Genomic DNA, 23,265 nt, shown 5'->3' on the forward strand with positions numbered 1-23,265 from the left:
ATCTGTTGGTTAACTTTAGATCACAGAACTGTAGTGATAAGTGTCTCTCTGATTTAAAAAAAAACTTTTATCCAGGAACTGTGGACTAATCTTGACTTGAAGTTAACTGCAAAGACAAGCATGGAGCAGGAATTAGATGTTTACTACTTTTTTTTCTGTACATACACAAGTAGGAAGAACAGAGCTGTTCACCTTTTCCAAGGGCAAGAGCTCATGCTCTCGAGCACCTCTCTTGCACACATGCCTGTGCAGCTTCAGCAATCACTGAAGTGTATGCTCTCAAGAATTGCTACGAGACAATTAATGTAACATGAATGCTTTAACTGTGCATGTCTGAGTTTTTTTCAGCTTAACATCAAATCTGAGCTATCAAGTGTTAATGATGGTGTTCTGCCAATAATAACAACATCCTTAAATAAAAGTTTTGCTTTTGTTTTGTATTCTTTTATGAAATGAAGCTTAATTTCATCATGAATTCATTATTTCATTTTAAATAAAGTTGATTACAGATACAATTTGCTTAGTTTACACAGGAAGGCTAGATGCTGAACAGTGACTTCAGCATGGTACACAGCAGGCATGTCTAGAGGGACACCTGTCTTTTAGTCATCAAGACTCATTGCTCCTACAGGACTTGAACATCTTCCACACAATGCATTCCTGAGTGGGCATCCCCAGTTTTTTTGTCCCCCTATACTATACATCATATGTCATAGGAATGTCTGTGGAAAGCCTAAAAAGAAACTACTCAAGTTAGCTTTTAAGAGGGAAGAGCCTCTGCAGTATCAGAGTCATAAAAACTCAACAATTTCTCAACTGCTGTCCTCTCATCTGCCTTCTTAAATGGCTAGCCAAAACTGTTAGCAAGTGCTTACAGAGGAAGCAGAGCCCCACACTGCAATACTGCCAGTCAAAAGTACTTTTTACAGATAGATCTGATATGACCTGCAAGCCAACAGCCATCCTACAAAAATAACTTTGGTTTTGTTTTGTTTGAAGTCTGATTAGTTGTTTCCACACAGAATTCCTCAAAATGACCACAATGGATTTTCTTAGCAATTCTGTACTCATGAAAGAAGCAACATAAGGGAAGAGGAGGATTGTTGTGCTGGTATGGAACAAGGTAGGGTGGCTGCAGAAGGGTGATCTTGTGCAAGCAGATTACGTACACTTAGAAAACAAGCTCTTCTATCCATGGAGAAAATTCATAAATGTCTTATGGAAATTTGTGACTTCCTCTATCACTGCTCCATATCATGACGGAGATGCATCAAGCAGGAGCTACCACATAACTAAATATTGATGCATGACAGTATCTGAAAGCAGTGTTTCCCCAAACTGCAAGCCTTGCTAATCATTGCTGAACCATCTGCTGTTTCTCCAATCCTATTTTTATTATTTTGCCATCATTTTGGGCCTTATCATATAAAGAAATTGGGGTACCTTTCTAGTCAGATAGATCTTGGTGAACACTCTATAAATTTGCCAAAGTCAAAACACACCCTGGTCAGGTAAAGTTAAAGTTACTAAAATTTTTAAGAATCCACTCATATTTTTACGGAGAAAAAAACCTCAAGTACTAACAAGGCCAGTAGACAGGGACAGTAATCACAAGAAAATCTTTAAGATCCTGCTTATCCACAAATGCTATGATAAAAGTTTTCACTTGAGCTTGCTGTCTAAGAAAGTACCAACTTCACCCAAACAAATGCAGGAGTATTTCTGTAGAACAGTGACTGCCAAAATGCGGGCTACAGACATCCAAACATAACCCAACATGTATATAGCCACCAATTTCTGTGACCAAAAAAAGGTCTGCAAAAAGGTAAAAGATGGCAGTTCAGAAACTTGAAGCATGCATTGAGCAGCATCCTTCTAAATAATATCATCTTGTGCCCATACTTTGAATTACGAAGCCAGTTTCTTTCACCTGTATAGTTTCCCTTAGAGTTTCTCAAATAAAAAAATAGCAGCACGTTGTATTGTTTGAGAAGCCAGAAGGGGATATCCTTGGGTAAYGGTGGGCAGGTGGTTATGCTTTTTACATATTTATTCCTTCACAGTGGCCCAAACCTGAGTAATCCCTGCACTAAAGCTGGGCTGTAACAAGCTTCTGCATGCTTGCAGTTTCTGCCTGCCTCAGGGTACTGTAGAATTAGAGCCTAATACTCTCTCTACCCACCACAGTCAGAAAGTGTAGCCATAGGCCCTTGTAATGTAATTATTTAGTTTGACAAAGAGGACAGAAAAGAGAACATCCAGGGCTACTGCAGCTCAACCATCCATGGAATTATGATTTTGAGCACAGAAAAGGAGGTTAGAGCTGAAATGCTATGAGCTCACACCTGTTCCAAGGTAGTGGTCAGCTCAGTAAGTACAATGACATACATCACAGTATATTGTACAACTAACGTGGAATGAAGAAGCTTTATACTATTTTATAAGAGTTTGCAATGTTGCTGACCGACTGAAGGTGTTAAGGTGCAGAAGGGTACAAGAACATTCTGCGAATTCATGCCTGTCTCAGAGGCAGCACAGYTGGTATCTTGTGCCAAAACAGAAATGTCCCAAGTTTCAGGTGTTTCTGTAAACAGAATCAGTTTCAGTCTGAGAGTTTGTTTCATGTATACTAGTGGCATCTGGATAAATGCTGATCACTACGAAAATTTAGTCCAGCTCCTGGTAGCATAAACAGGTGACTTGGACAGAATTGTAGATTTAGGTTTTGTCCCTTGCTTTCTTCTAAATCATTTCCATCTTTTATTGTAGTACTTCTCAGATACCTATTTAACAGACACTCAAAGGCCACATTCCAATGTCTGAACTCTAAGGCTCCCTGAACTTCTCTCTCTCCTTGCTGTGGGAGTGGGGAGCAGCAAAATCCAGACGTCTGCACCACTTCAGCTAGATACTCAGCAGGACAGAGTGCAGGATTAGAATAAATTCCTGACTCTAGAGTAGACAGACACAAAGGTTGTGTGCCAGCATTCAAACAGGGAGGTGACATCCTGTCAGCAAGCCCCAGAACAGAAAAGAGGCACACAGTAAACAGGGACAAAGGTAAACAGACCAGTGGGTCAAAAGAAGGTGCAAAAAACAGCCTGGTAGAGCAGCTGGAGAACAACAAAAATAATACACAGCATAGATGAAGTCAGACAAAAAACAGGAGGCAATAACTTAGAGAAAGGTAATAAACAGTATTACAGTTTTATCTAACAGAAGTAAAAACTATACAGTAGTTTTTGTCCTTTATTCCATACAAAGGCATTACGCCACATGGTTAGGAGTTTTTCCGTTATGCACCTACACGAGTTAATATTCTGTAAACCCTCACAATCCCAAAATGGAATCTCAGCAAGACCTCAGAATCAGCTGCAGTCACCATGCAACTCACCATGCAAAAGATGCTGTCATCTTGCACATTGTTGTCATTAATAAAAGTTTTGCTGGCCAAATCATACACTCTTTCAGACATGTACAGATTTGACTAATATACTCTCTCTTTGTTCAGTACTGGAAAACTTCACTTTCACAGATTCTCAAGACAATTTTAAACAATTCACTGGCAGTGACTAATTTCTAGTGTACAAAAAAGCATGTTGCAGCAAAAAGAAGCTTGTATCTTGCAGATATTTATTACATTGTCATTCATTTAACTAGAAAATGCTTCCATGCAGAGGGTTTTTTTTCCTGTAACTTTAAATACAGAATATGCATTTAGACTGTATGTTGTACATGATCCCATGCCACAGTTTATTAACTGAAAAGATATGAAAGTAAGAAGATTTATTAAAATACTTAACAAAAAGGCTGTGTTCTCAAAATGTATGATTAACCAGTGGGCCTCACTGTCACAATGTCTAACTGAGACCAGAGCAACTAAGAGTTTAAAACAAAAGCAAAAATCAAGAACTACAAAATACATACCTTGTATTTCATTGTAAATCCATTGTTCATTTTCTGGGCAGCATACGGTTTTATTTCACTACTACAAATCAGGAAATTACCTCAATAGGTGTAGTATTAGACACTTCTTTGAAAGAAGGCTTCGTAAGATTTCCTTGGAGACAAGAGTCTTGACATAGCATATACGAAATAGGTGCCTCATAGTGGAAGTGTTTCTCTATTATTTCCTTACAATGCATTCTGCTTTTATTAATTCTATTGATAATAAAATTAAAATACATTTCTAAAATTAAGGGATTAGATACTTACAGTGAAAATACCCATTAGCTGAGTGTAAAAGAGTCCACTTATTCCACCTAGTATTATTATACCCATGAAGGCAGATATTCTTAAAAGAGCAAGTTCATGTCTACATACAAAAACATCCTAGAACAAGAGAGAAAGAAGGAAGAGACTTTAGCACTTAAAAAATCAAATTAAGTCCTTGAACCCAGTGGTAGTACTAGATAACAGCTGTCCCCAAAGACTTACAGTAAAAGGCAAACACTGGATTTTGAGCTACGTGGCAATTCACTGATGTATTTATGTGCTAAAATTATAAACAAGAATCTTTTATGTATATATGTAAGCACTTCTTGGCCAGATAACCAAAAAGCTCACTCAGATATTTAAGGTTTGGGAATACAGTAAACTCAGATGGTTTAATCCTGATTTTTTCCACCTCAGACCATGCTGGATTGCTACACAAAAGTTTCAAAACATAAGAAAACCAATCTGCTAAAAATCTCAGTTATAAGGCTTTTTAATATTGGCTCCCAGCCACAGAAAATTTCATTTTAACATCACCTCTTTTGTAACAAAAAAACAACATTCCTAGCTCAACTCCTGAAGATGGTACCTATAAAATCAAAGCATCTGTATTGGATTGGTCTAACTATAATGCTGCCTATTATCCAACACAAACTTTTCTTCATCTATAAAATCTTGGCCTCAAGTGTCTTACAAACAAGTTGCCTCAAGGTAGAAGCTGCTCTGGAAAGCTTGCTTTCACCCAGCAGTAAATATAAGAGAGTTTTTTAGATCATTTTCAAAGGACAAATTATCTCATTTTTATCACAGGAAAACATTTGTACATGGCAGTTACTGCAGATGTACTGTAAGTTCACACCTTATCTTACCCCTCAGTAATGAGTTAGCACACCCGTTCCCCTATTTATAAGTTATGATTATGTTCTCAAGGTTGTCTTCTGAATATACACATCTGTTCTTTCACTTAGAAAAGCCGGATCACAGCAGGGAACTATTAAAACCCTTTCAAGTAAACTTTAAATTACAACTAGAACATAAAAGTGAACTGAATGAAAAAAACCCTACTGCTTTTGAACTTTATTTATTTAGAATCACTATGACTTAAGGAAGAGGAGTTCTTAGATCTAGGAATATTGGGTTTTAATTAAACAAGGAACAGTTAGGGCAAATTCTATTTTAGTTAAAAAGTCTGATACTACATTTGAATTATTTATGTGAAAGTTCAAACGATAAAGCCAGGCACATTAAATAAAGAATTATAAAGATGTTCATATTGGCTGCTAAAGCTGTGTAAAAACATCCAAACTTAAAGAAAGTATTCTTCATTTCCATTTTTTTTAACTCTATTTATTCAGTAACTAGTTCATTCAAAGTTAAACCAACCCCAAAAAAGCAGGCAAGCTCATTTTTATTTCCCTTTCCAACTCCCCCATTAAATTTCTAAAGAAAAACAGGGTAAGACACCAAGATCTATTGATTCTAAAACACTTTCTCTTCATACCTCCTTATGTATGTCACTTTATTTTCAGAAATGTTTTAATGTATTTTAACTGAATCACACATTCAATTCAAATTCAACTTGACAGAAAACATAGAAGTGTAAGAGGAGAGTGCCAAAAGTGAAGTCACATTCTGGATCTAGCATCATGTTCCTCCATTTAATTAAAATAAATGAAATAAAAAAATCTTAGCACCCCTTAAGATGCTAATTAAAGGGACCATTTTCAGCAGGAAAAGATGACATCAACTTACACACTACAACAGAAAATCCTAGTGAAAAAGAAGGCAGCATGCATTTTGTATTTCACCCTTCTAAACCATGTTAAAACTACAAACTGTCTTTTAACTGTTAGGTATTATGAGGCAATAGGTACAGAAAAGGTACTTTGATACAGTAGTGAAGCCCATAGAATTTTAGTCTTTCTTTCCTTCCTTTCTCCCTAAAAGAAGAAAGCATCCACCACAAAAGAATTTATTTTGCTGAACAAATAGTGAGAGGAGGTGACATCATCAACATTCTTCTAGCCATTACTTGTCCCTAGGAGAAGCAACTCAAAACCAACTGTACTAACTTTCAGACAATTTGTCTCTAAGGCAGTGATGGCCTAGAAACCAACACTGGGCCCCCACCTAGAAATCTGTACAGACAGGACAATATTTGTTAAAAAGACCCTCAGCATATTTAGGAATAGAGTCTTTTGGTAATTATACCTTAACAATTGAACTGCTTTCACCACTGTATCTTGAAACAGAAAGGCAACTGCATAAAGACTGGAAAAAAAGGATATTTTTAAAAATACTATTTAAATCACAGCAATAATAATAATTACACATCTAGCATGTTGGTACATGACATAAAAGTTCATCCCGATTTGTTTTTATTATTCCTTCTCAGGACTGACAGAAACATTTTTCCCCCTAAGAAACCACCCAAGACCATAAAATCACCTCAAAATAACTAGTCAACAATTAATCAGTCCTTGTTTCAATACATTTTGGACAGATCCATCTTCTTCAAACACCAACTGAGACTCACCCATCTCTGTGCAGAGTGAGTACAGAGATTGTCTGACCCCAAAAAATCACACTGTATGTGCTCAAAGAAAGAACTAAACAGACTGAGCTGCAAAGCATAAGCACACCTCAGCTAACATCAGCAACCCAAGAACTGTCTCTCACGAGACAAAAGGGTTTTGTCCTATAGCACTTTTTTCCCCACTGGGCTAGGCTCATACCTGTGACTTTGGTTTAGGACATCACTCTGTGCAGAGGTTTAATAATCAGACCAGCACTTCAGGTAGCCCTCTTTCTCCTTACTTTTGGGAAGCACCACAGCCTCTGATTTTCAGAGTTCATGTGAATTGTTGCCATTGTTTTTCTATGTACAGTACTCTGCTCAGTTGTGCCTGCCTCTGCCTGGTGCCTGTTCCAAGTTTTTTATGTCCCCTTTAGCCACTATTTCTAGACTTCCAGTCAAACCACAAGGATTCTTGGCCTCTTATAAAAGAGATGGACAGCAGAAATGTATAGCAGAAAACTGATACAAAATGAGACAGTGTACGTCTGGAAGTTTACGTTGAGGGTTGCATTACAAACCAAGAGGTCTAGCACCTTTACCTTCATAGTTAGTACCAAAATATTCCACAAAAAGCTAATATTTGTGAAAAAGAGATTCAAACAAAACTTCCTCAGCCCCAGGGCAGAACATACACTGCTTTTTTATCTGGAAGCATCAACTGTCACAGATGCTCCCGAATAATCAATGTTAACAGTGATTAAGAAAAATAGGCATTATAGATTTATATTAACACAGATGATGGGTTGAAAGGATCCAGCTCAAGATCATAACCAATTCCTTTCCTTTACTGATCAATGGAAGTCATGAGTATGTTGAAAAGATATGACCACCACTTCTAAATTCAAGTTTCTTTTTACCCTGCTAATACATGCACAGAAACCTTTAATAGGTCCCTGCCATTAGGAGCACTGGGTTATTTTCAAGGCTTTATATGTGCAGCCTTGGTTACTTTCCATTGCTCCAGCCTCTAAGAACAGCAAGTTCTGTAGAGAAAATAGAGCTTTCTGCAGGGCCAACACAGGGCTACAGTATAGGTTCCAGAAGAGACAAGGCGCAAAACAGCCTTCATAACTTTTCATTTTCAATGTAAGACTTATTTATTTCTTCAGTCTTGCTTCTTTACTGAAATATGATATACACAGAAATCAATATACTAACAAAATAAAAGTAAGACACTTCATCTTTCTCTCGGAGAGATGGATACAGAAGAAACTTCATGTAACACATGGTAGTCTGCTCGTCTATTCTCAGTTGCAGATGTCTGCCTCAGGCTGATGATGAAGTCAGTATATCAACCTGGCTACAGTAAAAAAAGTGTAAAACACAGAACAAAGCTAGGCTATCGGACTGAAAAAAGACGGAACAAAAATACAGGCTAGAGGGTTAGCAGGAGGAAAGAGGGGAGAATATTCACCTAGCTTAAAAAAAAGAAAATGAATTCATAGCTTAAGAGCTGCATTCTTAAGTCCTTTTGTAAATATATTTATTATGAGTAAGAATGGATGCTTAAGTTAAGCACTTTTTTGATTTAAACCTATTTCAGGTCTATTAAATCTCTAATTTTCCAAGGTCTGATCCAAGACTGATTTGGATTAAAGTGAAAATGGGAAGAGCATTTTTAGAAGAGATTCTAAAGATGACAGTCTACTCAGAGTTCAATCCATAGTAATAATTCTGAAACAATCATAGATGTGAAAAAGATTTTAACAAAAGGCAACATGATCTTGGCATAAAAATGTTACTACCAATATACTTAGTTTTAATAAAATATTATCCTTTCATTCCTATCTTCTCCTGTAGATCAGGTAATTTACTTTCCCCGCTTCATTCAAGGTTCATACACTGTCCTTATAATTATATAGAAGGAGAGCAGGGTTAGGTTGCTTTTTTTTTTTGAGCATTGAGGAGGCACTGATTGTCCATTTTTTAAACAAATTCTCCTATCCTGTTGATCACTTCATGACCCTAAGACACTTCATGACCCTAAGAGAAAGTTTTTACTTTAGAATCTCTTTAGAATAAAAAAACTGGTTGGAATTTACAGGATGACACATATTTTCAGATTTTAATTAATAATAAATAGTTAATAAAAAAMCCCAACAATATTGAAATAAATATTACTTTAAATAATATTCTCACAAAATTTAATGAATTTTTCCCAACACGTGTTATCTGAAACTGGGAAATCTGAGTTCTGGTTAGCAGGTGGATGGTGCTACAGTGCTTCCTACCTGATGTTTCCTTCCACCTCCACCAACAGAGCTCATAACACTCTTCAAGAATTAGTTAAGTAATGGTATTTCCATAATATACAGCATATGACTGCAGAACCACAAATGATACAGACTTCTTGTCCTGGATGTTTTAATGAAGGTGCAAAACTAAAAACATCCCAGACTGAGCTTCTGAAAATCACCCAAGCTAGCTGAGGGATTCATATGCAGTCTTATTTGAATTATGTGTTTTCTGCTAGGATCTTACATATATGATTTAATTACTAGACCCTATTTCTTCCAGTTCTAGCAGTAATCGTACTCCTCCTGCTGGACAAACAGAAGCAATAACAGCAACACATCATTCTGAAAGTACATCAATTAAAGAGCCGAAAATACTACAAAGCAGCCTTCTGCTTATAAGGCATGACACTGAAAGATCATGTCTCTGCTGAAGATAAGTATCTTCCTTCATTAGCTTTAAAGTTATCACCCCTATCTTAGCATACTTAATTAAAAATTGTTCAGGTTTTTCTTATTTAAACCTTTAAAARTAATAATGCAAGTTCTGATTTGAGAAAAAATGCTAAAATGCATACAGTGATCATATTTTCACAACACATTAACCAGTATTGTGAGAAAGTGATTCTTTCTTAATAACATTAAAAAGAGTTTTAATTTTACAGTTTCTGTACTGTGTATTATTTTGTATCCAAAGAATAAAAATAAAAAAAAGATGAAGGCACACAGCCAAAAAGATCACAAGTATTTTTAATGAGCAGGAAGTAAGCTAATTCCAGATGGCCATTTAGAAAAAATTATCCAGTTTTTGAATCTGTGGTAAACACTAGCTCCTATCAATTAAAAGAGAAAAAAAAAAAAAAAAAAAGCTCTTGGTTAAAGCCAGAAATGTCTACAAAGAATGGCACTCCTGTGAAAGGCAGAATGTACTGGGGTCTCTGGAATGTCATCATACTTCAGGCTTAATTTGCATCAGAAGATTAAAACAGTCTTGTGGATGATTGCCTAAACACCTAACTAATGGTGACCAGGTCTTATCATTTGTCCTGCTCATGTGATGTCAAAGGGACATAATTCTGACAAATGATTCTGTGGCATACAGTTACATGATATTAAATCCTCAGCAACACTATCAAAAAACAGCTAAACAGAGCTCTGATATCCTCTTTCAGACAGAAATGCTGACTATACTCCCAGACAAATTATTCTTAATTTTCTGAATTAGGACACTCCATCCTGCAGCTGAAAAACTGAGAAAGCCAAATACTGTTAAGCGACTAGACTTAATAAGGCAATACAACCAGGAACAGATTAGACCTGCTGTATCTACCAAGTTTATACACAGTGTAAACACCTTTATCACGCTGAAGCACAAACATACTATAACACAGATCCAGTTTTTCAAATGTTAAGAGTGTCATTTGAAGTGTCCGTACATGCAAATCTATCATCATGCCAAAAACAACCCCCCACAATGAATTATATTTTTTCATGACTCTCTGTAGATTTAGGCATCCAAACACAGAAATCAAATGCACTGCTTAGGCAAATGCATTAAACTGGCTCACAACAATTATTGAGTACTCTGCATCCTAACTTGCCACATCTCCTTAAAGGTACATATTAAAAATAGGTCTCTCTCCAAAAGGCTTGAAATTAACCCAGTTGAACAATGAAGATCAAAGTTTTATACATACTCATTTTCAGAACCATTTATTATTAACATCAGGAGGTCCTAATCTGACCAAAGTAAACATTATTTCCCGTTTCTCCTCTTGCCTACCATCTCCAAGCAAAGAATTTGATACCTTCCCATCCTCCTTCTAAAAAGTAAAGCTGACAGTCAGAAACTTGAGTTCATTGTCCAAACACAGTGTAATTACTTACAGCAAACTGCAGCATTCAAGAGGCTCTCACAAGTCAAAAGGAAACATTCTCAACCATTAAACTACACCACTAGACAAGCTCTGCCTATGCCAAACAAAGAATTTATCTTAGGAAAGTAGCAGTCCTTTGGGAAGCACTGCAATGCCCAACCCAATATTCAGTTCAAATACTAAATCATGGAGACTTCCTTGCACTTAAAACCTGCAAATTCTTTACACAAGATGCCTGCAGAATATAGATGGTATATGATTATATCCTCCACAATGTAGCAGGCTAATCTAGTTTAAAAATTACAAACATTGGAAGAACTAATGAAACTAAAACCCAAAGCATAATGTATCCACAATAATTTTACTCAGATAACTGTATTCATCACTTCACTAATACAGAAATACTGCAACTGTCATATTCCTTTTAACTTGAAAGCAACTACAGCAAATCAAAACAGTTCCCTCAAATCTATGTTTGTAACAAGGTGAACATAAAAAGCCCACTTCCAGGCAACAAACTGGAGACGAACTGATTAATGTGGGCACTTCACTTTCAGAGACATTTATTACAGGTTTGTCTCAGTTTAAAGGGCAGTGGCTATGGAAAGATTATCAAAGCACACAAAACCTCTTCTGTTTTCAATGCTTCTAGAGTCCTTTAAAATCTTTAAATGGAAATATTCATATAAATGAAAAAGTTAACATAGAAAACCACCTCAGAACCAAAAGGTTATTTTGAGAAAGATTTGCAAAAATCCACAATTTTGGCACACTCCAAATAATAAAAATTTGACATTATCAACTTCAATTTAAGACTTTTTGTTAATTTTGGATGTTCCAAGGAGTACTCCTATATTTTTCAGCTTGCATTTGACCCATCACCTTCACATATGCTTCTCTGGGGACTTCACATCCAGTGCAGACTGATATGGGAGCAAATAAGAAGCTTAAAAGGGTAAGTCCAATTCTTTTTCAGAAGTAGAAAATTTTCAGGAAGTTTAATAATCTTATTTTATACCATTTAGGACACAAAATAAGATAATAAACTTTTACGTTGTTCAACAAAATGGGAAAAATAGGACTTACCTTACCTATAACTGAGTGCCAATTTCCAGCACTCTTGAAAGATGGGTGTGAAGCCACCAGAAGAGAATATGCTGGTGTGTCACATCAAAATGGAGGAAAAAGTTTGCAGCACTTCAGGACTTGGGGAAAAAAAAAACAAAATAAAACTAAATTTAGTACACATTACCAATCTTTGGAATGGTTCTGGTCTCTTCTTCATATGGGGCACCTGGAACATAATCTTAAATCTAATTTAGAATCTGCTTTCTAGGCTTTTCTATTTAGTATGCTTGTACTTTTCATAGCTCAAGACAAATACAAAGTTTATTTCAGATTTTGGGTAGAGATTTTTACTTTTCTTTCTGAGCTAGATCTTATAACATTTTTTCAAAAGAGTATCAGCTTTCCTGTTTCAGCACAGTCAAATATTCAGCAACTTTCAAGCAAAACTCTTGAATATTCTGAACGTTACTGATAATACAGATAAACAAGCACTGACTACAGAGACTTTATGACTTTAATTTCATAACTGAAGAACACCTTTTTATTGAATTCCAATTTGTAAATCCATTTTTACTGTTTGGGTATTCAGCTGCATTTTGCAGGCACAAAACCTTGAAACATCAAAATAGCATACAGCCCAACTGTAACAGGCCAAATTTCATTCTCCCCTTATCCACATCTCTTAAAATCTTTTCAAAGCAACACACAATATTGCTTCAAAAGCAATGTACATTTTTCTCCTTTCAGAATTACTATGTTTTCTCTCACTTCTCTGGTGATATCAGCATTTTCCAATAGAGATTTAGGAAAGAAAAGTACATTCCGCATAAATTTACTTTGAAGAAAGCCAAAAGGAATATTAATACAACTGAAGTAGTTACTTTGTTTCTTCCCAGAATTCACCAGTCACTTCTAAAGGAACCTCACTGGTTTTATCCTCCTTTCCTAGATTTCTAAGAAAACTAATGTTGTCTTTTTAACACAGAGATTGTAATCGTTTCAGGATGCTCCTCTGTTCTTACCACAAATCTATTTGCTCACTTGAAAATATACATCTATGTGAACAGGTGACATGGCAGTAACATTTAGTAGCTAGATACCAAAATAAATTATATTGTAGTATTAGCTATTGGTTCACTTTGTAGAGAAATCAGAGTCTTACCCAGTTATCTTTTTTCAGTGGCAAGAAGTAGTAGTAATGGCAGAAATCAAGTATCAATGTATAGGAACTAAGAATCTGAGTGTAGAAACATAGCTGTAAAAACAGCCAATGATTGTCTTCACCAACACAATTATTAATCCTGCAGAGAAACAAAGTATATATAAAAACAGTAATATCAAGGCTTTTTAACAATGTAGTTACAATATAAAGAGACAAGTGAAGATTATTACCACTTGTGTATATGAGAAGTTGTGATAATTCATAGGCAATATGCAAGAGCTACTGACTAATCACTCCATTCTTAATAAGAGTGATAGTCTCTATGTTAAAGATGGCAGTTATTGTGAAGAAAGGTTTGCCTACACTGTGATTCAAAGCGTAGGCTAAATTACTGAAATGACTATTTAGTACAGGAGACAGTTCTTCCTATGTTCATGTAATGAAAATATACTTTGTGTAATATGTTACAATTTTAAGTAATACCCAAGTAACAAGATTATGAAAATAAACTTTGCAAAATTTCACAGTATTGTATATTATTTTATTGCCACGTAATAGCTTTCACCCACGGTGAGCTATGTAGAATCCAGAAATTTGAAAAGCAAATGAACAGTTTGAAAAACTGGAAGACAGAAAACAGACACCTCTATTAAGAAAGTTCTTTTTCAGACAGCAACACAAAGGAGTAAAAGAACAGCAAGGATTCTGTAAATACTAACTGGGAGATTCAAAACTTTTGAAAATTAGGTCTAGGTTGCTTCACAGAACTTATATTGATATAATCAGGTTGGTCAGGGGTGCAATTTCATACAAGCATAAATCTAGCACAAGCGCTGGCACAGACATTAATACCAAGCTAAGCCATAATGACAAAATCATTATACTGGCACTATTTTCTAAACTGGAGATAGACAAAAAGGGTAACTTGAAAAATGGCTAAATCAGTGTAGGAGGATCCTGACCTCAATTCTGTCCTCTGCAGCTCATCATTGCTGTCTTGCTGGAAATGACCCCTCATATCACTGGCAGAAATGTTCATCTTCATTTTAAGCAACAAACAATTAGCTTGACTTAGTTTAAATAGAAAGCTTGACTTAGTTCATTTTGACTGAAACTAGTTAGGAAACACTCACATGACCGATTTCACTATGAAACCAGAAATACAATAACAAGTGGGGTATAGTGTGAGGCAGTAACATTTTCTACCCAGCACAGCCATTCATGTATCCTTCAGTAAACTAAAAATCAAAACTATCTAAAAAACCCCAACTATTTTGGTTATTATAAAAAAGACATCCAATATTTTATTTCACCCGAATAAACATAAATTCTATGTTTTACTATGTCTAATGTCTATGTTTATTTTTATGTCTAATATTCTATGTTCTACTTCCTACAAAGAATAACTTTTTCAGCATGAGAATTTAAATTGCAACAAAGAAGTTACAAATGAATTATGCTGATGTCAGCTCTAGGAATAAAAGTTGCAATTCTTTAATCAAAATATGTGAATGCTCCAAAACTAWATGACATCAGCATATAATAATTTGACAATTTTTAAAGGAAACACAGCAACAGTTCTTACTGTCAACTGTACTTGTAGACATAAGGATGTCCCAAAGCTGTTCTTACCCTGCTTTAAACCCCTAAACAATTAAGCACAATTGGAAAAGAAAGATGACAAATGAGCAATAATCAAGATCATGAACTTTGAAACGAATAAGAAAGACCCGATTCACTAAAACAAGAGCAGACTGTCAGAACAAATGGCATGGTCTTACCATGGGCAGTGGTGATCCATCCTCCTAACACAATGTCCACAACGGCTACAATGGTGGGAGCGCTTTGGTCTCATCATGTTGCATTTGTTACATAATTCCCAAAATTCTCGTTCTAGGAAAAAAGGTTAGAGACAGATTAGAGAGATTTAAACATGATATGGTAAGCTCATGATAAATGCAAATGCTAGTGATTCCAAGAGAAAAAAATTCTTACTATGACCAATGCATAGGGTCACAACTAAGCAGTTTATAAGAAACTTTTTTTCCCATTGCCACCTTAATTAAACCAGAAGATACTACTTTAGCATTTATTTTACCATTCTGTGCCAATTTCCTTTTCCAAAATTCTCTTTTCACATATTTCTTGAGAGTTATTATTACAGCACAAAAGCTGTCACTGAAACAAGGTATAAATAAGTAAAAGCATAATTTTTCATTCTAATCCTTCTTAGTTCTATTCTTTTGTTATACATCTATTGTGAAAAAAACATCTCCCTACCATTCCAAACTCTTCTGAGGGAAGACTGTTATGCATACTGGTCAAAACAAGCTAACTAAAATAAAAAGCACAATGAACACTTCCAAACCATCTTCCATCTCAAAGCATTTTAAGATATGCATCTCAAAACACAGTTTTATAGACAGGGCAAGCAAGGAACACACAGATACAAGACAGGCTTGTAATTAAAATTACACACTAGTTTTGAATGCCCAATGTGAGATTCTTTAAGCTGATCTCCAGAGATACTGAATAGGAATACTCACAAATACTATAGTTGAAACTAACAAGAGCTACTATTGTTCAGTTTATCTATTACATACCTCAAACTGGCTCTCCCAAATTAGAGGAAACCTTTGAAAATGAGAACTCTAATGACATGTTCAGAAAGTACTTCATCTTTACAGAGGAAAAARAAACCACAACAACTCTGTAGTACTTTAACTTACAAAAATACATATTTTCTTTCTTTAAAGAAAATAGGTGCATGCTTGAGAATATTAAAATGCTTTGACTGATTGTTTCCCTTTAAACAGATTTTTTTTAATGCAGAGAAATTTATTAAATCCCAAGGAGAAAAGTAAAATTAAGCTTAGTTTTTCAGTACAACATTCTGAAATTTTGTATTGTAAAATAATTGTCACTGTGTAAAGAAAATAGAGTTAAATTTAGCATTTCTGGACAACCTGCTGGCAGCTCTCGTCTTTCTTGCTGTAAAATAACATTTTGATGCTAGAAGTAAAGAAATATCAGATATCACTGAACTAGTGATAACACCAGATGGAAGCTGATTTACAATTGTTCCCATGAATCTAATGTCACAAAGGTGTCACTCCCTAATAGCGTAGCTACCAGGAGAGTTTAGAAACACCCAACCTCATTATCAAATATGATTCAGACCATGCAAAAACGTGTCTTGCTACCAACCTACAGAACACCAGAGAACTGAAGTGCTACTTTAAAAAGGACAAAATCCCTTATATAGCACAAATCAAATCACAGCATCATTATCATAAGAAAGCCCAAGTGCTCTGTTTTCAGATCTACAAAGATGTCATGAAATAAGTGAAGCATGAATATCAAAGTTTGGAGAGCTCTTCAAAGGTATCCCCCTAAAGAGCAAGAACCCTTTGGGCATGAAAGTAAATGGTTTGTAATGGTTACCTGTCTGCAACTTTATCAAGTGTGTTCATTCACCCTATCAGTTTGCAGATTCCATGTTGCTATTCCTGCAGCAGCAGCTTTGATTGAGGAACCCAAGCCTAAGCCACTTTTATCTGATAAAAGGCTTAGTTATCAGAAGCAGAACACTGACATGAGACTTTCTAAGATCAACTTCACATCTGAATCTCAGGGAGATACATCCCTTCCTCCTGTGTAGTTTGTGGGTGTCATAACATCCGGGCTGAGGCCAAAGAGGTAGCGTTTCCATCCTAGACTCTCACTGCTCTTAAAGAGAGCAATGTTACTCCTGACCTCCATCATGTTGCAGGAGAAACATTCACCACTCACTACATTTGATRCATCTTTCACATTCAAAAAGCATTTTCTGTTTATGTGACAAAGCTCATGCTGTTTAATAACCCTATTACATTCTAAACTGCCATGTAAAAGCTCTATCCATTAGAAAAATACCTTAATATCATAAAACAAGTAATTCATTAAAATATTGGCTTTCTCCATGGAAAATTAAGAATGTTCTAAATTCTCTCCTATTTCAGGTGCCTTGGATACCATACAGGAATTGTGGGATAAACCAGTGCCACATTTATTTGGTTAACACACCAATGTACCAATACCAACATCACTGCAATAAAATGTGTCCCTCACAAGCAGGTAAAATCCAGCATAATAGTACTTTATACTACTGCTTTTAATATCTCATAAACATACTTAGGAAAAAGCTATAGAATTATAATCACTAAGCATCTCTAAACATTTTTTTAGCAAATATAAGCAAGTCAGAAGTATATGCAATATGTCTGAAAGCCTAGAACCCAAAACAATTCTTTCCAGTGAAAATTACCTAGCAGAATATCCTGCATAGCAAAAATTCTGATGAAATATTAGTCTTTAAAAAGAAGCTTTGGGTCTACACAAGTAAAAATGCTAGCAATTTGTGAGTTAGAAATAGCAAATTAAAATGACCTTTTTCATGTCATTAACACTACACAGGTTTCAACATAGACTGCTCATTGTTTCAACTAAATCTCATAAGATCAGATGGAATCCCAATTGTTCCAAGGGCATAAAAGTGACTTTTAATCAAAAATTCAAAAGAACCTAAACTCTATTGTTACTGTTATTTATAATCTAGGAGTTATTAAAATTAAGATAAGAAAACAACTGCAGCAGCCTATCCTGTATTATTTAAAAATATCTTATACCTGTAAGTGGTATCTTTGGGTTTTCAGGTAGTTTTCCTGGATCAGCTACCGAGGCTCTTAGTAATGAAGCTATACAAAACAACGAGCAAAAGTAATAACCTGAAAAAATATATAACATTGGTTACACTCAGGCAGAAAAAAAAGCAGGAGTAATAATACATCACACTTTAAATATTTCAAGCAAGTAAAAATTGCAAAAGAGAAGTTAAGTGTAAAAAATGAAGATAACATATCAAAAATTTCATCTGATTACAGTCAACAGTATTTTGGATTTGCTAATAAACAAATGTACTTACTAATATAAATAATAAACCCTCTCTACAAAGCAAGTGTTAAGCAATTATTCTTTTAACACTTTGCTTAAGTGTTTAACATGCAAAAAAGTTTTAAAAACTCTATTTTATTATCTTGGTGGGGACAGATTAGGACACTCTTTAATTATACAAAGTGTAAATAACTGCTTTTTCAAGACCCCCACGTAAAGCAATGGTCATTATAAGTAGTTTCTTTAGTTTTTAAATGAACTGAAAGAAAAAAAAAATCCATCACAACGTATTGTATTGATATCTCCATGATTCATCAACTTTTACATTCATTGGATAAACTCCCATCATTTGGGCTTACAGAGCAACTTACAAGGTCCCAAAGTTCTGGAACAGCTGTAAACCTAACTTTTTAACCAGCATAACTTCACAGATCCATCAGGCTCATAAACTAGCTCTGTGCCATCCACCAAAGCTTCACAGGACATAGTTTGAAAGCTCTAAGGGAATGTGTTCTTCCAGACATACTTGGCCAGTTGGTTTCACAAACAGAACTGTGATATTGGACCAGCTACATGTATCTCCCTTTAGTCTACTACTTGAGCTGTCAATGGCTAGTCAAAGATACTCAGGAAAATAAACTGAAAAGCTGGCAAGTATAAAGTGATCCTTCACCTTGCTTTCCAGCTATTAGCAACGAGCACATTTCCCTAACTTCCTTCATTAACCCCAAAAGACTTGCTATTATTAGCTTATGATGGGCCTCTCCCCTAATCTATCCTCCATGAATGCTGGATGTGCAAGAGCAGYAAAACTTGGGCTCCAAAGCTCTATCTCAAACACTGACATGAGGAGCATGTATGTGTCTGCAAGCCTCTGCCCATTTTTCACAAAACTTTGCGGTAATGGTAAAGATAGCTCAGCCTCATCCTGGCAAAGATTCAAAGTCATCTTGAATCTTTCATATCCTATTTATTAAGTTTTGATTTCAAGAATCTCTTAATAACATATCAAAAAAACAAACAACTGCAGCATGCAGTAATGCTAGCCCTCATATTAAAGAAACAACAGTTACATCAAATTTTAGGATGAGTAGTTCAAAATAATCGCAAGCTTTCTTATAACTTTCCAAACCACCAGTATAATGTTCTTCACCTTGCTTTTACACAAATATTGCAAAAACATTAAGGTGTTTCAAAAGAAAAATTAAAATTCTGAGATGGATACAGCACATTTTCATGCTTGATTTAACATAGGCTTTTCTTCTCCACATCAAAACATCCCCACCTATGAAACATCATGAACAAAGCAATTACACAATTAGTTACACAGTTATTATGAGATTTCTCATGACAGAACTGGTTATACTAAAAAACAATAAAAACAAACCACCACCTAAAGATATCTAAATGCTGCTCAAACTACAACATATTAATGTTTAGGAAAATATACATTAATCATACTGTAGAAACAATCCATGGTTGCAACCAGCCATATATAAGTAATGTTTTCTCAGCTTTGGTCTCCAGTAGAAATGAATTTTATTTTCAGAGGTGTCCAGAATATACTTCCTACTGAATCAAAAATGTAGATGCTCCAGCACTGAGCTGGAAATTACTCAGCCTTCCCATTCAAATCCAGATATAGTTTTCATTCCAAATCATTCTACACCTCAAAGCCTCTTTGTGAAAGGACACTCACAATGGTCCATCTTCATAGTAAGTTGGCTCTGGTTATATTTCAAGCATTTTACCCAGCGTAACTCCTACGGCTGACCCATAAAGGGATATATGATGAAACTAACAAAACCCAATTCGTCAATCATCAATACTACCACCCCCAATTTCTTACAAGCACTAAGGGTTGCAGGCCTGAAATTCTGTCAACTTTTCCTAACTATAACAGTTGATTAACTGTTACTAGCATATGAGTTCTAGCTAAAGATCTTCCTAGCCTTATTAATTCTTTCTCCCAGTTTCCACACAAGCAAGTTTTACCATAATACCTTTGAAAGAAAGAAAGAGTCTCAAGTTACCAGAATGCAAAAATATAGGATGTATCCCAATGCTCTTAAAGCCACACACCTTCATCTTCTCCTTTATAATCTGACCTAACGTATATTAACTATTGCCTAAAGATATTACTTGTACTGTGTAGAAAAAAAAGAACCGAGTTAAACAGACTTACACAAAATTGCCACAGCTGAAATATGTCCCTCTTCATAGTGAGGAAAAAGGATGACTTTGGGAATGAAGATTGTGTTGTACAGCCAGACAAAGATAATAAGGCCCATGCAGCACCAACCCTGAGGGTCAACCACAAAGTGAATTCGTAGACCCATTGAATACAAATGGATGACAATTTGTCACATCCACGAAGAAAAACTGATTCTAGAGAGATTGGGGAAAAAAAAAAAACAAAACAGAAGGTGAAACTAGGAACATGCAACCTACAGGTTTCCATACAAATTCAAGAGAAAAAAACTGTCAGCTTATGATTTAAGGAACTAAATGAAAACTTGTAAATGTTTCACTTATGCAGTTAGTGTATCAGGAAGAGAACTATATTATGATTTCATTACCTAGCTACGCCTCACTAAAAAGTAACATTTATCACCAAGATGCAAGTAGAACAAGTGCCTGGGAAACCTAGTAAGTCATAAGGAAAGCAAGCAATCAGCGTCTGCCAGGTGGCAGCAGAAAAGGATACAAACACTCTCCTCCCACCTGCCTATCATATTTTCCCAACACATTTTGGAAGATTAATTTTTAAAAGCTGGTATGACAAAATTTTCACAAGCTTCCTGGGAATTTATTGTCTTTCCTCATTGCTCAAAAATTTTTCCTTCATGCCATTTGTAACATATCTGTAGAGAATGGGACCACACTTCCCTAACATCTTTCACATAAATCAGTAAGAGGAATCTTATGATAGCATGTTTTCCCACTACTTTTCATACTTAAAACATCAAGGTTTCTATTCTGATAGCGTTTAGCACACTGTGCTTTATTTTCTAGACTGAAGAAACCCCAAGTCCTACATTAAAAACTTCAGAATTTCATAACCTGATTTTTTTTTGTTCTTTCCCAGCACTAAAAGTTTTAAGCAATATTCATCAGAACCTTCAAGGGAAGAACTACTATCATTGTATTTCCTGGCAGGATGCATTTGCATAAGTATCTTTCTCTTCAGATGGATTTCCTCCCATTCCTATAATTTTTTTTTTTTTTTTGCATTGAAATTTCATCTTGTTTATCAGTCAGACACCATCTCTGTGTCAAAAGGTTTTGTTTAATTGCTTGTTTCATGCCACTTGCAGGCATTAACAATTCCTCTGCTTAATATTACCCACAAGTTCCATTTATTCCTTGTTTTCCTCTTTTTCCAGATCATTAATCAAAATCAGACCCACACAAACTGGAATTTTCCCATCCTTCTTCTATGCACTGTTTATCATAACCCCTTGTTTACTGTCTTTCAGCTTAACAATATTCCTATTCAAGTACAGCAGAGTATTAAGTGCTTATTTTTATTTTAAAATGCATCAAATAACACTTGTATTATAAACTCGTGCTGCATATTGAATACAGTTACTGTGCCCTCAAAATCTTTTATAAATTTATGATAACCATAAAAAAGATTTAGTACTATATTTACTAATCTTTTATACCAATGAGCAAGGTCTAAAAAACTGAAAGCGTCCCCCAGTCTGCTGCCTGGGGTCATTTGCTGCTTGCCAGGGGCTTGGGTCTGGGACGTCCTATAGAGACCGACAAAGCTCTTCTGGCCAGTGGACTATTTCCTCAGCTGCTCTTCTGCATGGGCACCAACAATAAGGCCAGGAAAGACCTGTGGTGTATCAAACATGATTATATGACTCTGGGGGTGAGGGCCAAGGGCACAGGTGGTATCTCCTCAGTCCTGACAGTCATGGGAGAAGGGCTTGAGGAAGAGTGTACGGATACTATGGTTCAACAACTGTTTGTACAGCTGGTATCAACAAAAGGGCTTTTAAAACATAGGACCGTCTCTGAGGATTGAGGACTGCTAGGAGTTGACTGGATCCACCTGAGGAAGTAGGGCAACAGCATCTTTGCCAACAGGCCAGTCAACCTGCTAAAGAAAGCTTTAAACTAGGAATGAGAGAAGAGGGAGGTGGTGATCCAAAAAATCAACTGAGGAAGCAGTGGACACAGCTAGTAAGCAATGGGTGAAGGGTGATGTGGACAAGACACCTTGTAATCAACAAAACAGGGCTGYAGGTGGGCAACCTCCAGTATATGGATGCAGATAAAGAAGTGCTGACAGCACAGCATGATGTGGGAAGCTCATAAACTTTTTCTGAGGAATTGAACAACTGGGTGTCCATCTGAGGTGCTTATACACTAATCCATGCAGCACGGGGAACAAACAGGAATAAATAGAGGTCTGTGTGCAATTGCAGGGCTACAATCTCATTGGCATAACAGAGATATGATAGAAGAGCTCACATTACTGGAGTGCTGCAATGGATAGATACAGGCTGGGATGGCGAGGACAGGGAGTCACCATTTATGCAAGAGAGCTGTGGGAATGCATGGAACTCTGCCTTGGAAGAGATGATGAACCAGCTGAGAGCTTACGGGTCAGGATTCATGGGAAGACCAGTGTGGGTGATGTTGTGATGAGTGTCTGATCAGGAAGAATAAGCAGATGAAGCTTTCTTTAGACAACTGAAAGAAGCCTCAGGTTCACAGACCCAGTCCTCATCAGTGACTTTAATCACCCTGATATGTGCTGGAAGAGCAACACAGCAGTGCACAACCAATCCAGGAGTGCATTAGTGATAACTTCCTGACACAAATCATGAAGCCAACAAGGGGAGCTGCTCTGCTGGACCTCATACTTATAAACAAGAAAGAAGTGGTCAGGGATGTGAAAGCCAGAGGCACCTTTGACTGCAGTGATCATGAAACAGTGCGGTTCAGGATCACGAGAGGAGGGAACAAGGCAAATAGAAGGATCACAACCATGGCCTTCAGTAGATCAGATTTTGGCCTGTTTAAGGACCTGCTTGGAAGGTCCATGACAGACTGTTCTGGAGAGCAAAGGGATCCAGGAGAGTGGGTTGATTTTCAAGAGCCACTTCCTCCAAACTCAAGAATGGTCCATCTCAATGAAAGGAAATAAAGGAAAGGCAGCAGAGAGGACTGCAGGAATGA

General features: G+C 36.1%; 1 protein-coding gene across 10 annotated transcripts in view; it reads right to left on the reverse strand.

Moving 5' to 3' along the window:
* The window catches only part of ZDHHC21 (zinc finger DHHC-type containing 21), a 40,801-nt gene that overhangs the window by 11,653 nt on the left and 5,883 nt on the right, over nt 1-23,265 (reverse strand). For 3 of the 10 annotated variants that reach the window (XM_026073527.1, XM_026073529.1, XM_026073528.1), the window contains exons 4-8: nt 20,252-20,454; nt 17,802-17,900; nt 14,916-15,027; nt 13,135-13,273; nt 4,216-4,332 (exon numbers count right to left, since the gene is read on the reverse strand). In XM_026073527.1, the coding sequence (XP_025929312.1) occupies nt 4,216-4,332; nt 13,135-13,273; nt 14,916-15,027; nt 17,802-17,900; nt 20,252-20,405 (621 nt within the window). In that variant the 5' untranslated portion in view covers nt 20,406-20,454. Of the gene's footprint in view, nt 1-70; nt 107-3,818; nt 4,061-4,215; nt 4,333-13,134; nt 13,274-14,915; nt 15,028-17,801; nt 17,901-18,437; nt 19,030-19,296; nt 19,352-20,251; nt 20,455-23,265 lie in introns of those variants that run through there. The other 7 variants (XM_026073533.1, XM_026073537.1, XM_026073534.1 and 4 more) reach the window with 6 other exon arrangements.

This window comes from Apteryx rowi, unplaced genomic scaffold (assembly GCF_003343035.1).
Source record: "Apteryx rowi isolate R43461 unplaced genomic scaffold, aptRow1 scaffold_37, whole genome shotgun sequence".
In the NCBI taxonomy this organism is placed as follows: domain Eukaryota; kingdom Metazoa; phylum Chordata; class Aves; order Apterygiformes; family Apterygidae; genus Apteryx; species Apteryx rowi.